Genomic DNA, 17,021 nt, shown 5'->3' on the forward strand with positions numbered 1-17,021 from the left:
TGAGTGCACAGACAGGCTGGGAATCCATCTTCAGCCAGTATAAATTACTGGTTTGTATAGTCTGAGCCTCCAGGATAAACAGACAACTCTTAAACATTTCACATGCAAGCCAGTCTTCCAGGCTTTTCTGAAGCTATTACCTTGTCCTGAGTCTACCTACCACCACCTCAGCATATGTACACCTACAAAACAGGCGTTCAGCACTATCAGCCATCAAATGGCATTGAACAAAGTTATTTTACCCACCAACAACAGAGACAAATTTATCCTCAGAGGCATGGATTGAAGGTGCTGCTTAGATACTGGCTGTAGAGTAGGATTCTTTTTGGGCGTTTTCATCATGAAAAGGCTTCATTGTTAACTCCTCACCACTCAAACAAAGCTTCCTCTACTCTTGCCCTCAAATCAGAAGGGAGTGACTTGCTTGTGAAAAAAGTGAGAAAGCTAAGGACACAACAGGATAGAAATTTTTAAGAAAAAAAAAATCAAACCCCACAATATATGAAACACATACTCAGTTTGTTCTCCATTGCTTACAGATTGTTAATCCTGGCATGAGGGACCATGGAGACAGACCTGTTGCTGTGAAGAACAGGGAGAGTGTCCAAACTTGCCATCCACGTACTGATACATCTGCTTAAACCTCTGGGAAACTCATCTTCATGGCTTTCAAAGAAAGTTTAAGGATTCAGCAGGCCAGACTACTGGGCATAGGCAAATGATAGTGGAATGATCATAATAAATTACAGTAGAAAGGATTCAACTATGATACAGAGGAATTCTGGTTTGCTATCAGACTCCAAGTCCCTGGGCTCCAGATACTGTCAAAGCCCCCCTGCTTGAAGCCCCCTTGGTTGAGAAATTGGCACAAGCACAGCCTTGGAAATGGTGGGTCTCAGAAAGCAGCTATTACAGGTATATCATAGTGCTGTGACACATTATCACAGGAAAAAGAGTGTCTTTGGCTGTTTGCAAGAGGCTGGGAGAGCTTGAAGGCTACACCACATTAGTAAGTAATGATCTTACTAGAAACTGAACATTTTGGTTATTCAGTGCTGCCGAGGACTGAGTAGAAATTAAAAAGGGTGTGAGCACCCCTGTAGGAAGGTTTTGGAGCAGAGGCTGGGCAGCCTGTGGGAGAAAAGCTGGGAGAGGCACGGCGTGGGGTGCACGGGGGTGGGTCCGTGCTGCTCCTAATGAGTGGCTCTGTGCAGAAAGCCCAGGGATGGGAGACGCGCCGGAACGCACTCGGAGAAGGACCGTGCCCACCCATAAACCCAGCCAAACAGACACCAAAAGAGGCTAGCAAGGAACTTTATACTCATGCCTCTTGGCCTCTTGCGCTAAAAAGCAAAAGGTTGTAAATATCAGAAGTGAATGTAGCATTTAATCTGTATATATCAGTAATTTTAGCCTTTTACACCACATTTATCCCATAATGTCAAATACTTTCACTTCTCTGTTTATCCAGACTCAGTGTCTGATGTGTAAAGGCCTTACTACAGCATAGAGCCAAGAAACATAACCCTAATCCTACTTATTTTATGGTAAAACAAAACTGAGAGAATGTCAAGACAAATGGACGTGCTTGACATTGCAAAAAAACCAAAAAGCAAAACATTAGACCAAAATTTCACGTCACGTCAAGACAAGTGCATGGGAATATCCCACAACATTTTCACATGAATAAAATTAGTTTATTTCTAACAAACGTTTATGTTTCCAATTAGCCACTGTATCTCTTCAGTTTCCAACAAGGCACAGTCAAGTGCTTCAGCAGCTTTGCACTGATTTGGGGGTTAAGCTTTCTCTTTTTAGCACCTTTAAGTCTGTAACAAAATGCATTTCTAGCCTGCCTCGCATTGGAGCTCTGAGACAAGGAGGCAGCCCTGCTCCCACTGCTGGAGAACACCAGCAGCAAAAGGTAAAAGGCCATGGGCACAACCAGACTGCCTCTTTTCCCCTAGAAAAAAAAAACAAAAAATAAACCAAAAAAACCTCCCAAAAAAATAAAAACAGGCCACCTAATTAATTAGAAGGCATTAACAGAAAGCATACACTGCTAATTTAACAATCTATTTTCACTACTTTTTATTTTCTGAGTTTTACTTGAGGGACGATGCATGCATTTTGTCCTTTCAAAAAAAATCTGCCTTTTTCTTATGATAAAACACCGATACATAGCATATTTACAGCTAAATTTATTGCCATATTCAGTCTGGAATTGGCCATTTGGCTGACTAAGTTATACCACATGAAGGCACAGTGACATGTACTATTAAGAAATGAGAAATGGCAGATGGGCATTTCCAAAGAGCCATCAGCTTTGCAAATGGCTATGCTACAGCTGAATATCATCTGCTGAAAATGGTTATCAAAGGTGAGGATCCAGGCTTAACATCCTCCCTGAACACGCTGAAGCATTTCCTCCCACTTTGGGAAGAAGTTTGCCATTTCCAGCAATATGCTACTTCATTAAATAATTTTGATAATAACATTAGCCAAGATGTTTCTCTCAATTTGAACCTCCTTTTGCCCTGGTGTGCCCAAACCACTGCTTTTCATTTGTCAGAACAAGCAGCCCATGCACATGTACCTAAAACTACACCTAAATTGAAAATTACAGGGTGTCTAAATGGAATTTAAATTAAATCAAATAGGACCAAAAATTTAATTTAATTTTTTTTAATATTCCCACACCAGACTAAGTAGGATGTTGTTTGATATGAATGGTGTTATATGATGCAGTAGTCTGTGATTCCAGGTCTGTGGAGGATCCTTTTCCAAGTCCAGTAACCCTCAAGTTGCTTCACAGGACACCACACCACTGCACTTCCTCTGGAGTCTCATTGGCTTCTTTTCTGCCTTTTTTTTGACTGCCATTTCATTGAGCTCCAGGTGGCTTCACATGGCAAGGCCACCTTCTGATAGGGATTGCCACCCAAACTGTCCCCCTTAGCAAGTGGAAAAGGATGCAGTACTTCACTGAAACAAGCAAACAGGGAAGGAGGTCTTGTACCTCAGTTAAACATAAATTTGAACAGAGAAGCATTAAAAATGCGAAATCCTTGGCCTGTGTGTGACATGCTCCTCTGTTTCCATAAGTTCATGCCACAGTTCAAGAAGCAAAGGCAGTACCTGGCCAGACAGAGATTAAACAGTTCTCCAACCAGAGTTTTGAGGAGAACTACCCATTTTCTTTAGGCAAAAGGAAACAAAGAAGAAAACCCAGTATTTCACCTACATAAAGTTTGGGATCAAAACTTAAAAGCCATCCTTCTAGACTTGAAGAAAAACCTAAAGAAGAAAGCATTCTTGTTCTAATCACTGACCATGAGGACTACAGAAGAACTATGTTGTGACCAAAAGCTATCACTCTCAGGTGGCAACAGCGTTCTCAAATTCATTTTCACAGTTTCACACTCTTCTGAAATTCTATTAAAGTTTTTAACCCTGAAGAGGAGACTTCAAACAATGCAACACTGTACTTAAAACAGTACTGCTGAATGTTACTGAATCTAACATATTTAGATGGTAAACTCTTAGAGACTATGGTTATATCGTCTTTCATGTACTTTTGCTGAGAATACTATCTGTACTTCCAAAATTGCTTACCCTAAATAAAATATCTAAGGAATACAATTGAATGTGATCTGTTACTGTGTGCTGAGTAAGAGGCATTGCAAAAAAGCAATCTGTTTCTCCCAAGAACTAAGAAACAGTCAGAGTTGTCTGTGAGTGACACAGTAACCTTAAAAATCCATAAAATAAGAATGCAATTCTTAAGAAAATCGCAGACATTTTAGTAAGGCCAGACCAGTTTCATGAAGAATATGAAAACAAAACTGGAACAGAGGAGGTAAAAATTCTCTGCTACATATTCAAGCTGAATTTTTTAATGAAATGTTTATCTGTACTTGAAAATCATGCAAATAATGACAGCAGCAATGTGGGAGATCTGTATTAATGTATAAATTAATTTCCAACTGTTTTCAATATTAATTACACTATATACTTAATGGAAACATTTCAAACCTGTTTTTCTATTTTACATTGAGCCTCAATTATAATTCTGAGGAAGAAGGCTACCTTCAGCAGCAGATATAGCAGTTACATATCAGTTTTGCTCATAATAAAGAAAAAAAACCTCAGGGGATTGTTGATTTGGCTTTGCCCTATTTTTGGTGATTCTTTAAAATTACCTTTTAAATAGACTTACCATCTAAGAGTGGCAAAAGTATCTTTTAAAATACTTGGATTCGGGGAAAAGGAAGAATGGATGCAGCATCTCTTAACATTAAAATATTTATATACAAGTTGCACAGACATAGAACATGTGACACCCCCAAATATAAGATGTCTAAACAAGGCCAAGCTATAAGGAAAGCAATGGAGTAATACCTCAGCAAAAGGAGAGTTAATACTTTAAGCACCCACAACTCCTAATCTATTTTTTATCAATTATTGCAAGAGCTCCACAGAATCTACTTAAACACTGAGATGATAGAATAGTACAGGTGAGTTACTAACTTTAAAAATGTACATTTATTATCCAGGGAGCTAGCAATGAGAGCATCATTTTTACAGAAAAGTAAGGCTGGAAGTGCTCTCATGAAGTCCGTTCCCCTGCCCCAGGGCAAAATCAACTATACATAAACCATTCCTGACAGATATTTGTCTAACTTGTTCTTAAAAACCTTCAGTGACAGAGACTTTGCAATCTCCCTAGGCAATTGGCTGCAGTCCTTAACTATCCTCACCATTAGCAAGATTTTCCTAATGTCTAACCTCAATCTCTCCACTACAGTAAGCTTGACTGCTGCTTTGTGCTCTATCCCTAGCAGAACTGGAAAACAGTTTCTATTACTTTATTCTTTACATGAAATTTCCATATATTTTTAAATGGTTATCACATCTTCCCTCACTCTCCCATTTCCTAAATGCATAATGGCCAACTAGGTCATATGCAACCTGCAGGACCAATTTATCTGGTCTCCCATGTAGTCCCCTCAAGGAGCCTCCCTATTCTGGCACTGCCACCCCTGTACCAGAGACATCTCCGCCCAAAAGGCAGGGAGAGAAGCAAAACAAGACACAGGGAGAGAAGGCAAACTGGATGGCAGCCTCTCAGATTGCCTTCCTGCAAAGAAAGGTCCCACAAACACCAGCAGAAGCCACTGTGGAAGAGATGTGAAGTGGGGAAAGGTACTCTCCCCAGAGAAGGGCAGGGGAAGAGAGGAAGGGTTGAGTCTAGAAAAGAGGGAGAGGCTCTTACACAGCCTGGAATTAGGTTGTAGGTGTCTGGAAGTGGGAAAGGTCTGGAAACAAAGGTGAAGAAAAGCAGCAAAGAGCAGGAAGATTACCAGAAGGGTAGGGGATTTGGAAGTGAAACCAAATGTACAAATGGGGAGGGATGAAGGAGCCTCAATACAGAGATAGTGGGTGTTGGCACTGATGGAAGCAGAGGCAAAGAGAGGTTGGGAGAGCATGAAACACAGGAAGAAATAAAGCAGCAGTCCTGTATGCCAGGAAATACAGCACAGAGGTGGGGACACTGGAGAAGCTCCACCAAGTAGTGTTTTTGTGAGCATGAAGTTCTTCTAACAGATGAATTCTCTTTCTGTGCTAAAGCAGGGCCTGTGGGAATAACCTGCTTCTTGGGAATAACCTGGTCTCTCTGGATATGGCTCAAGGTCAAGCTTCAGTGACAATGACTTTCAGACATGAGGCTGCGAGGGATTATGAAAAGATTTGAGGGTGCCATCACTTTCACAGGGAAAGGTGTGAGGGAGAAGATATGCAGCTATGACAGAATGGGATCAGGAGATGACAGGAAAAGTCAGTGCTAGACTGAAGGACAGGGGCCCTCTGCACAGAGCAACCTCTTACTATTTATTCTGGTTTCCCTAGTGCCTGAACTAATAATCCCTCCAGCAGTGCTGAGGGTCACAGGGCAGGAATGCCTCTGAGTCAGCCCAGTTCTAACAGAGCTTGTGCAGAGATGGAGTTAATAAAATCTTGATGAACCTAGGCTGACCTTGCAAGGTCAGGAGGCTTCATACATGGATTCCTAATTCATCCCACAGTGTTCCCATTATCCTTTGATCATCCTGGATGTCTCTGTGCCACACACTCCCCAGTGATGGAGAGCAGACTTTAGGATCACAGTGTTCTCCTAAACGAGCACTCAAAACACACACCCAGAAGAAAGTGCCTGATTCTAGAAACAGACCTTGGCTGTCCAGAATCCCCAGCAGTGTCATCCCAGCACTGGCATGGCACAGAGTGGCCAATGCAGAAGGTGCTTGTGCAATCAAGAAGGTCCTTCTGACCATCACACCAAAGCGCTGCTGTGTCACACCCACATCTTGTCGTGCAGCTCAGTGCATCACACATGCCCTGACACAAATCTGCACTGCTCCTGGGAACCTAGGAAGAAAATCCTCAGGAAGTTTGAGAGTTACTGCTCTAGTCTGAAAAAGATCTTTTTTTCAGTTCCCAAGGGTCATGTTGTCTAGACCTCTGGCCACCCATTCTGCTCTTCTCTGGCTGCTGCCAACAGGCCCATAGAGAGCTGCTTGGAGCAGAAATAGCCACACAAATGCCAAGTAGAGTGGAAAAATTATTCTGCAGGCAGACTCCTGTCCATATATTCTAGCATAATATTCATGGCATAGTATTGTTGATTCATAGCCATTTCCTGAACTCTTGCAATTGCCCATCTGTTTTCTGCAGACCTGGTGTCTCACCAGTTATTCTACATTTTGATTTGCACAGCTGATTATTCCTGTCGAACCACAATTCAGAACTTGTCCTTGATGAACTGCATCATATTTATTTCAGATCAGTTCTCCAATATATCACATTAATTTTGAATTCTAATCCTGTGCTCAGAGGGTTTACATCCTCCCCCTGGTTGATGTCATCTGGAAATTTTGCATGCAGATTCTATCATCTAAATCATTAATTAAAATATTGAATATTTTCTGGCAATCCAGGGCAGAATCCCACTTGACAGATCCTTCTGGTTTGACTGCAAATCACTAGTAATTATCCTGAGAAGAGCTTTCCAGCCAACTGTGTACCCACCTTGTGGCCCATTGTGCCACCTTGATTATGAGAAGCTGAAAAGACTTCCAAAAATCAAAATATATTATTTATCTACATACAGGAAAATTAGACTCCGCTAACAAGGTACCTTCTGGGGAAAAAATTCCATGCAAATTCATTTATCAGGTTACTATCTACAGGCTAATTATTAAAAAAATTCAATTGACTATTTGATTCAAATTTTTTTCCCCAAGAATATAAGATAAGCTAGCTACTCCAAAGGGGACAGGGAAGAACTCAGAAGAGTTTATATGTAGGTGCTCTTTCACAGATGTTGTGAACCTAAACTGTCCTCCAAATGTTCTCCAGTGGAGCCACTAATTGCTCAGAGACTGCTTCAGCTATTTCACCCTATGTTGAAGAGATAATTTAATAAACTCCATCTTGTTCTAAAGCACCCATTATCCTATCTCACTAGTTTATAACCTGCTCTTTTCCTGATCTAGTTGGAATTCTTACCTTTCTCAAGGTCACAGTTCTTTTCCTGCCACTTGATTACAGATCACCCTTTTAGGCAAAGAATGACACAAAAAAATTACATTAACTACTCAATCCTCTCTGTACCATTGGATCATGAGTTTTTTAACTGACATTTTGTATTTCCCTGTCAACTAGTGGCCCAGAAACTGTGTCATCCTCTTATTACTACTGAGAATGTAGTATGTTTCTTTGTGACCATGCCCTTTATTAGTTGCACCTTGTTCTGTGAACTGGCCTACCTGATTTGACCCTCTCATTTTTCTCATCTTCCTTTACACTCATCTTCAGTAACATCTTGAGTTTCCACCTTCTGTAGAAATCCACCTCAATTAACAGATCATACAATTTTGTCTCTTCTTATCCTTTTTTACTTGAATGCCTTTCATCTGGACTTTTTATACTCTTTATTACGATTGAGAAAGAAAAAGTTATTTCCTTTAAAAATTGCCAGAATTTCCCAGGTTAATATCCCAAGAAACGTTACCTAGTTCTATGAGCTCAATGCAATCTACATACTTGCATACTATTGCTTTTATTCTCAAATTCTCTCTTTTCACCTTCTAAGAAAGACAAGCTGACTCTTTCCTAACTGCTACCACTCAAACAGCATTTTACTATCATAGGCTCAGCCATCTCTCTCCTAATCAAGCCTAGGATCACTTCCCTTTCACTGCTCTTTCTACATTCTGTAATTCTGAACCTATTATACTCACATGATCTACTGAATTTAGTATTTAGCCCATAAAGTGAAAATAGTCTAAACATTTGCTTTTGTTTGGTAATACATGATAAAATGACTGGGTAAGCCCATCTCTTGGGACAAGAGTCACCTGCAAAAAGGGAATCTTTGGCAACAGAGGCAGTAAAATGAGCATACAGACAGGATCAAAATATCTCCCAGTCATAACTGTAAACCCTTCCAGGTCACAGCAATAAACAAAGTGGAAAAGAGGAAAATATTAGGAAATACTTCAACCATGGCTACACAGAGGCACTGTCCTCTCAGGCTTCTTTTGCCAGCGCTCTGGTCAGCTGTAAATTGAAATTATTACTCTGGTTGTCGCAATAGCTGCAATCACTTAGCATGTCCAGATTCAGTGTTGACACCACAGAGGCTTCAGATATCAAAGCTTTTTTGTACAAATTAGCTCCCTTCTCATGTGGCCATGCCTCCTCTGTTGCTAGCAAATATTGTTCTCTCCTACAGCTAAACTGGCACTCCAGCAAAACAAAAGAGGCACTACAGCAAGGATCATAGAAGAGGAGCAACTATGTGCACCTGCCATTACATTCTCTTTGCAACTTCTAAATTAGCATAACACAGTCCAGTGGATTTTTCTGAGAAATATGTACCTACCTACTTGCTGTTTATGATTGCTGAGTACATCATATGAATCTAATAAGGAACAAGAAAAATCTCCAAAAAGTAAATACAAATATCAATTTGATACACGTTGAAGTTTTGCCCTCATACAAAGAAAATATAATTCAGCCTGTTTCTTTAACCAGTCTCCTGAATGTATGGTGCACCTTAATGTTTAATAATTCTTTAGTACAGTTGCCAAGATTTGAATATGTTGATGAACATCTTTACCTAAGGGCAATTCCAAAGGAATATAAGAATTTCTTACAGGAGACCAAGGAACCTTCATGCCATTAAGTCTCCAGAATATGTCTGAATCTTCTGGGTTGCACCACAGTCTGACTGTTGTCCTGGGCTTTCAGGGACCCCAGTTTCATCTCTCTGAATTTTATGCAGCTCTGCTTGGCAGGTCTTTTCCATCCAGCAGCAGTCATGAGGTTACCAGCTTTCCGACATATCCCTGCCCAAGCACCCTGGTCACAGTGCCAACCTCTGGGAGCTAAGGGATAGCAGACACAGTGGAAGAAGAGTGTGAAACTGAACAGAAAAATAGTAGAATATAATATAATATTGCAAAAGGGTGTTAGAAGTAATAGGGTTTCCAGCAAAGGAGAGAACCAGCCAGGGTAAGGAAGAGAGCAGATATCCTTGCAGCTGGGAATTTCGGTGGAAACCAATAGAATGACAAAAACTCCTAGGAAAAACAGCAGCAAGGACAAACAGGACAAGAACAGTGGGGAGCTTTAGCAGTGTGCTGCTGGCTAGACAGAGGAAGGAGAGCCCTGCAGTTGTCCCAGACTTCCCATCTCCCATCAGCACTGGAGGGCATGTGGAGGAGAGGTTCCTGTTTCCTCTCCTTCGGGACACATCTCGCTGACATGCACAGACACCAGGCTGTAAACCAAAGCAAGGCAACAGAGGCAGTTCAGAGCTGCACCACCACTCCAAATCACAGAGCTGGTACAGACAGCTGGACACAGGATCACTCCCCACTGCAGCCAAAACTCCTTCTAAAGGCAAATATTTTATATTAGAAAAATAAAGGTCTTGCACATTACTAGTTTACACTGTGGTTCTAATCCATTATCTAGACCTACCAAAACAAGAGCAATATCCAGTTGATTTTCTGTGCATTTTTTGCTGCATCTCAGCTGGCTGGCAGACATGGAAACAAATCAGGATTTGTTTATCCTCTTTTCCTCCTCCCACCTCTCAAATCAGACACAATCCCATACAGAGAAAGCACTATATGAACTCCAGCAGACTTTACACTAGAGGGAGCTTTCCTCAGAAAGTCCCACCACTGTGGCATCCTCTTCCCCAGAACATTCTTTTCAATCCAACTGCAGAGAAATACACCAGACTGAGGTGAAAGAGTTACCATTTAAACTCTTCAGTTTAGCCAGTTCAAGCATTGCAGCAGGTCAGTGGCACAGAGGGGGGAGTACAAAGAAAGGGTACCTGGCAAGTTCTGCCCAGAGATGTGCTCCAGCAGACAAGATAAAGCTCAACACTGACATGTTGCTGAGAAGCTTCCTGACATGAGCCGTGTCCATCCTGCAGCCTCACCAAACTCCTGTGTTGAGCACAAGTGCAACTTTACAGACCACATTTTATAGTAGACCCAAGGGACCACTCATGGTTAAGCTGTTAATGAGTACTTTAATGAGGAAAGCTGAGATAAACCTTCCCCAAGGCTCGTGGCCATCCACTTCTGAAGACTGAAAGATGGACAGTTTTGTTGCTCACTGCTAACACAGAGTTGAACTGGTCTTTAAGCGAATTGTTTTAAAATACTATTTAAACTGAAAGTACTACAGATGCTAACCTTAGTCAGGATCTATGCATTTTCTAAACTCCAGTAAATTGTCCTAAGAATATGAGCAGAACTAGAACAGAAATCCTTACCTGTGAAAGCATTTGTGGCCTGAAAACCAGCTTCCTGCATACTGCTCTTCCAGAGAAGCTTGAGATTCCCGTCTCAACCTGTCCTTACTGGAGACAACTGCTGAGCTTGTTGCTGTCAAGTCACTTCCATCTTAACTTGTCAGAGTCCATTTCTCTTTCCATTCCTGTATTTGGCACCATCCAGTTCCCACCTGTTCCCAGGTCTTTCGATGTGTATGCAGAAGGGATCTGCACTGAACCTAAGCAGAAGTGTTGGACAGTCCCATCAACCAGCCAGCCAGAGGATTTGTGCCATGATGAATGTGAAAATGAAGCAAATTGCCTGTCAAGAGTTCCCTTGCCTTTTACAATTAAGTTCTAATCCTGTGTTCATCCAGCACCATTTTTTCAGGTCTCGGCCAATGGTGACGTTCAATTGTCTCTCCTCTCTTGTGTTCCTCTCCCCTCAGGCAAGCTCACTGAGAAATTAAAAAAAAAAGAGATTATGTTTCCTGATGACCTGTAGCAACACTAAAATTAACAGACTCCAGGGAACAAAAACCCAAAATACATTATCAGGGATTGATTGTACACATTAAAGGAGATCTTCAGAAGGCAAATCTTGCGATTTTGCTGAGATGCAAAGTGTGACCACACAGCTCTTTGAAGTGCAAAGAGGAACAGTGCTGAGGGTGTCATATGCATCTCTGAGAACATGATATGATTTACATTTCAAAAGCCATATTTAGCAGAGATGGGGGCAGCAATACAATAACAAAATTGCAGTTAAAAGAGAAAAGGAAAAATACTCAAGGCTCTCAAGTCTAGTCTATTCAAAACCACAGTGAAATTATTAGCATTTCATATAGCTCCTTCCCTCCTTTTCTGGAGCAAGAAAAGAGAGAGCTGTGTGCCAACACTATATATGCCATTCTTACAGTCTTCTGTGGTTAAAAAACTGAGCATTTCTTCCTTTTGATTACCAAACTTTGTATGTCTTGCTGTCGATTATCTTTTAAAAATCTCAGTTGTAACACAGATGATGCAATTCAGATGCCTTCAGACATTCAGTGAGGTTAAAAACATCCACAGCAGAAAGGTGGCTGCATTTTTCTTGATAATGCTACTTCTATATAGCATGGATACTTGCATCTCACTGAAAACTACAGTTTATTCCATGTCCAGCTTTTAAAAACTAGGATACAGTTACCTTAATGGGGTGAAGGCAAACAACAGATGGGCACATGTTTAAGGAGATTTTAGAAAACATGGAAGAAAGAAAAGAGGTTTTGGAGGAAAACCCATTCACTCCCCAGGCATCCTGTTCCTCATGTAATGATGCTTGGCTTGCTGTATCCCAGCTCAGTGGGACAGGCAGGTTGAAAACATATCTGTGATGATCTCATGACCTACTAATGGGTTTTAGATGATGAGTCTAGCCAGGGCTGCAGTACTGGATTGACCCAAGGTCCACCTGCTGGAGCAGCCCATGTCAGAGCATGGCAGTGCCAGCAGCTGTTGCTTTGCAGAACAGTGCAAGACCCAGCTCAGGGAGCAGGTAGGAATAATGCACTGCTTGCTCCCCAGCCTCATTTCACCTTCACCCTGATCTGAAAGACCTAGAGATGAGCTTACATCTGCAGAATATCCCAGGGAGTCCAAAACTGCAGAGAAGATTCTCATGCTCCTTGGAGTGCAGGCAGCCAGGCCTTGAAGGCTTCATTAGGGACCCACTTTGGATAAGGAACAAAAAGGATCTCTCCTCAAGTGTGCTACTGACACCAAGTGAGCCTGACACCTGATGAATGCCATTTTCCTTGCAGCACAGTGAATGAAAGCTAGCTGCTGGCAAACATGAATCTTAATGGTATTGCTTTTTCTCCCTGATTTTGTTATGCCACTATTACTGAAGAACACATGTTTTTGTCCCAACACACAGCATAGGAATGACTGATTAGTTACTTGTATTCAAATCAAGTCATTTGCATTCAGATCAAATAAGGTTACAGAACAGATTTAAAATGTTTTCCTCGAACCTAATAGAGAAAAAAAGTGGAAATTAAAAGAGACAAAGAAAAAAAATATGTATAGTATATTTTATCAGAAAATACTGCATAAAGAGATTTAGAATAGTGTTTAAAAAGCCATTATTCCTGAATATTATATAGGTCCTTGAGATACTTTTTCAACCTTTGAAGTGCTCTATGCAACTAATAACAATTTCATATGAGGCTATTTTATTCTAAAATATATACAACTGAGCAAGTATAATATACATACACTGCAGTACATAGTTCTTTTGGGTCTTAACATTGTGCTAATTATTCTGTAATGACTACAGGTGAATGCTGCACTCATTTCCCAAGCTTTTTCTCTAGAGGTCTGAGTTTCCTCTATATTTATAAGAGGAGGTCCATATTTGCATTTACATTTTCAGTCTTATAACTTTTGATTTTGGTTTGTAAATCCAAAATTGTGATGCTCCTACTTTCAACATTTTCATTTCACATCTTAGAGATGCTCAAGAGATATGCAGTAATAAGTTAGCATCCAGGGAAATTCTCCCATTTTTATTTCTATATATTAGATGTAATAAACTTGTAATTCTTAAAAGAATAAAGTATTTTCACTTTACTAAACATAAATATTTTATTAAAAGAATAATTATTCTCCACATCTTCAACAGTTCTGCTGAATTAGTTAAGAATGCAGTAGTGCTGAAAAAATGCTACAACACCAGCACTTTGAGTAACCAGTGCTTCTTCAGACAGAAAGATGTAATTTTAACAACATTTCAAGACACTGAAACATTTAGAGAGTTCATTCAGACCTCAATATTTAAAGGATAGTGCACTGCATCAGGTGTAAGTCCTTCCTTATTAAAATAGATGCCACAATCTCTTGATTGCCCTAAGTGAGCATTTTCCATCCCTGCAAAAGTGCTCTTCTCCTGTGCCAGATAAACTCAGAGGTGGCTGGCAGGGTGAAGGAACTGGAGCAGGCTGTTGGGGCAAGCCTGTGCAGTGCTCAGCACATTGTCACAATTCAAAACCAAGTTCAGTACTTAAAAAACACTTCCCCTTCCAGCTACATGGGCTATTTGATGATGTCATTAGGCAGACTTTAATCAGTCCCATTTGCATGGTTTCTCAAATTACAAATGCATCCAGGTGAAGATGACAGAGCCACTCAAATGATACCACAGCAAATAAGTGAAAATTCCACTTAAAACAGCATGTGGAGCTAAAACCTTCCTATTGTACTTCACATTATCCAGAAATTTTCCACTAAAGCTGAGCTTATGTTTAAAGGGAGGAGGTTTGTGTTTGTTTCCCAACACACTGGCATGTTTGCATGCATGGAAAGGGTCAGGATCTCTGCTGACACATTTCAGTATGGCTGAGCCAACTCCAGTGAAGCCATGTGTTTATCCTTTTGTACCAGCATGGTGCAGAAATGCTGAACCAACCTGCTAAAGGGCCCAAAAAGTGGAAATGCATACCTAAAAAAGAGAGAATGAACAATACTGATAGAACTACAATAAGGTGTGATCTTTGATGTAATTATTTTGCAACCTGCAGAGACCCCAGTGGGAACTGATTAGATGGCAAGAGAAAACGTGCACTAGAAAGATTAGAGATTTTCTCTTTGCTCCATCTGTTGCCTCCTTTCCAATAGCAACAAGAACTCTGCTTCCACTTCTGTTTTCCTTCATCCACTGCAGTGTTATATGAGTCTCAGAGCAAACCACTGTGCTGTAAAAATATGTAGCTGTGCTATAAGAATTTTTAGCTACTAATGCACTTACACAATGGAATCTCTAGAAGAAAGTTCAAATCCATTTGTTTTCATCCTCTTCACTTTTCTCAGATTTGGTCCTGAGAAAGACATCACAATCTGAACCTCACATGAGGCATTCTGACTATTTAACACCTCATGTGACTTACACATTCTCACAGGATATTTAGCTAGCAAACCTGTTACTTTCATTTTCTAAACATTTGAAGACACCAAAGGGTCATGGTAAAAAAGAATCTGAGGAAGAAAAGTAAGTAAAGAGTATAATTAAATTCTGCATTCATATCTACATTTTATGAAGTATTATGCAACCATCAGCCAGGACAAGACTGGAGGAACTTGTTCTGAAAGAAGAAGTGAAATACTGCTTTTTCCAAGACTGATATTTCTGTAACATCTTGAAAAACTCAAAAGCAGTGGCTGACATGTAAATGCTGCAAATTGGGGTTTTTTTTGTTTGGAGAGGGGATTTTTCCATTTCCTTTCACTATATAAAGTCTGCTTCTCTGACCCATGCTTCAGTTCCCACACAGGCTTTAAGAACTCACTCAATGTGTTGCCAGAAGCACTACAGCCATGGGAAGCACTTCCTGTGAGAGCCCTTGGCATCCTTTGGGATGCTAAAGGACAGCATTTCACTGAGGTGTATAACACATTTCCTAACAGGAGTATCTGTACAGGAAGGCCACGCATTCACATTTTTAAGAAAGTTACTGAACAGTTTGTGAGCAGTGCTTTAAATTAAATTAATCAGGGGAGGGCTCATGCTTGGATTTCTTCTTTCAGGTGCACGAGTGCAGAAGGGGAGAGGGCTGGAGCTAGCCCTGCTGTCACTGTGGTCCCTGCAGAAGGCAGGAGCCAGCAGGGGCAGACCCAGCAGGGGCTGGGAGCTGCTGGCACCAACCCGCTCCGGATGAAAGGGCAGAAGCACGGCGGGCTGAGCCGGCAGCACGACTCCAGCTCCACGGGAGACTTCAGCACATCCCCAAGGGAAAAAGGCATTCTGGCTGCAACCCACACAGGTACTGAACTATCCACTTGGCTGAAATAAAGCCTACACTTCCCATAGGTTATGGCAGCACAGACTTGGATATTCCTCTAAGAAGTTTCTGGCTAGAAAAACACTTTCAACATTTTGTTTTTAATTGAACTGGGTTTTTCAAAATATCTTTTAAAGTTTGCTAAAACCTTTTAAAATGAAGCTCTTGTGCACACATATAGCTCACCTCTCCAGCTCCTTTTGGATTTCCCAAGTTTTCCAGGCTTTGGTTTTGCTTCTCGAAAAGATTCTAAACTAGATAAATTAATAGTGACCAATTGTACCTAATCTTTTTCAGTGGTAAGGCCTACACTTTACAGTGTGATCCTCATTTATTTTATTTCATTTACTTCTATCTGTAATTTGTCTACCTTCCCAGATAGTGTTGCACCAGGGCTAAGTAAATCCAGAAATACTGTGCTCCATAACTCAAAAACCACTTAAAAAACTCAGGGTGACTTTCACAGGAGACCATACACAAATCAAGCAGAAAACCAGATGTTCCAGATATGTTTATCTAAGTGCATCTTTCTCTCTCTCTCTCGTGTACACACACAAATATTTTGTTTTTACGTTCAATATTTGCATAGGTCAGCTGTGACTTTCTAAACAGCTGCTGTATTTTACTTTTTTTGTAGAATTCCAGTGACATACAAAATGAGTTTGTATGTTATGTTATACACATTTATATTCCTACAGATATTATCAGATACTTTTATGCTTGTCAAGGAATTGTGTTCAAGCTTCTTACAAGTGTTACAGCACTCCCTAATTTGGGGCAAATGGAGGACAAGCAAAGCAAGGTGGTCTTTCTTTATCAGCTGAAGCAGGAAACAGGTCTTGAGAAGAGGGCACACGGCCAAACCCCAGCAGTGTTTTCTCTAGGCTCTTAAAAAAATGTTTTATAAAGCAAAATACATCCCAAACACCAGCATACACTGCAAAAAACATTGCAGACAAGATCCAGTTAAAAAGGAAAAGGATGACTGTTTCAGTACAGACACTTCTCCTCCTCTTCCTCCTCCTGTTCATTTCTTTCTGGAGTGAAGCAATGGTAAAAAAATTGTCTGCCTGGTAGCTTCATGCTAAAGTAAACAGCCTCTGGTAACCATATAGAAAGTAGTATTTCCCAAAATCACAGAATATGCTGAGTTGGAAGAAGAATTATCAAGTCCAGCTCCAGGCCCTGCACATCAGCATCCCCAAGAGCCACACCACGTGTACAAGAGCACTGTCCAAACAGTTCTTGAACTCAGGAAGCCTTGGTGCTGTGACCACTTCCTTGGGAAGCCCTTTCACATAGAAAGAAATCCTATAAATAACTGATAAGGCAAACAAACATGC

General features: G+C 40.8%; 1 protein-coding gene across 3 annotated transcripts in view; it reads right to left on the reverse strand.

Moving 5' to 3' along the window:
- Nucleotides 1–17,021, reverse strand: part of LDLRAD4 (low density lipoprotein receptor class A domain containing 4) — a 282,043-nt gene that overhangs the window by 169,747 nt on the left and 95,275 nt on the right. For all 3 annotated transcript variants that reach the window (XM_079302394.1, XM_079302393.1, XM_079302392.1), the window contains one exon: nucleotides 10,862–11,319. In XM_079302394.1, coding sequence (XP_079158520.1) covers nucleotides 10,862–10,901 — 40 coding nt within the window. In that variant the 5' untranslated portion in view covers nucleotides 10,902–11,319. The remainder of the gene's footprint in view (nucleotides 1–10,861; nucleotides 11,320–17,021) is intronic.

Source organism: Erithacus rubecula (genome assembly GCF_903797595.1).
Source record: "Erithacus rubecula genome assembly, chromosome: 3".
NCBI lineage: Eukaryota > Metazoa > Chordata > Aves > Passeriformes > Muscicapidae > Erithacus > Erithacus rubecula.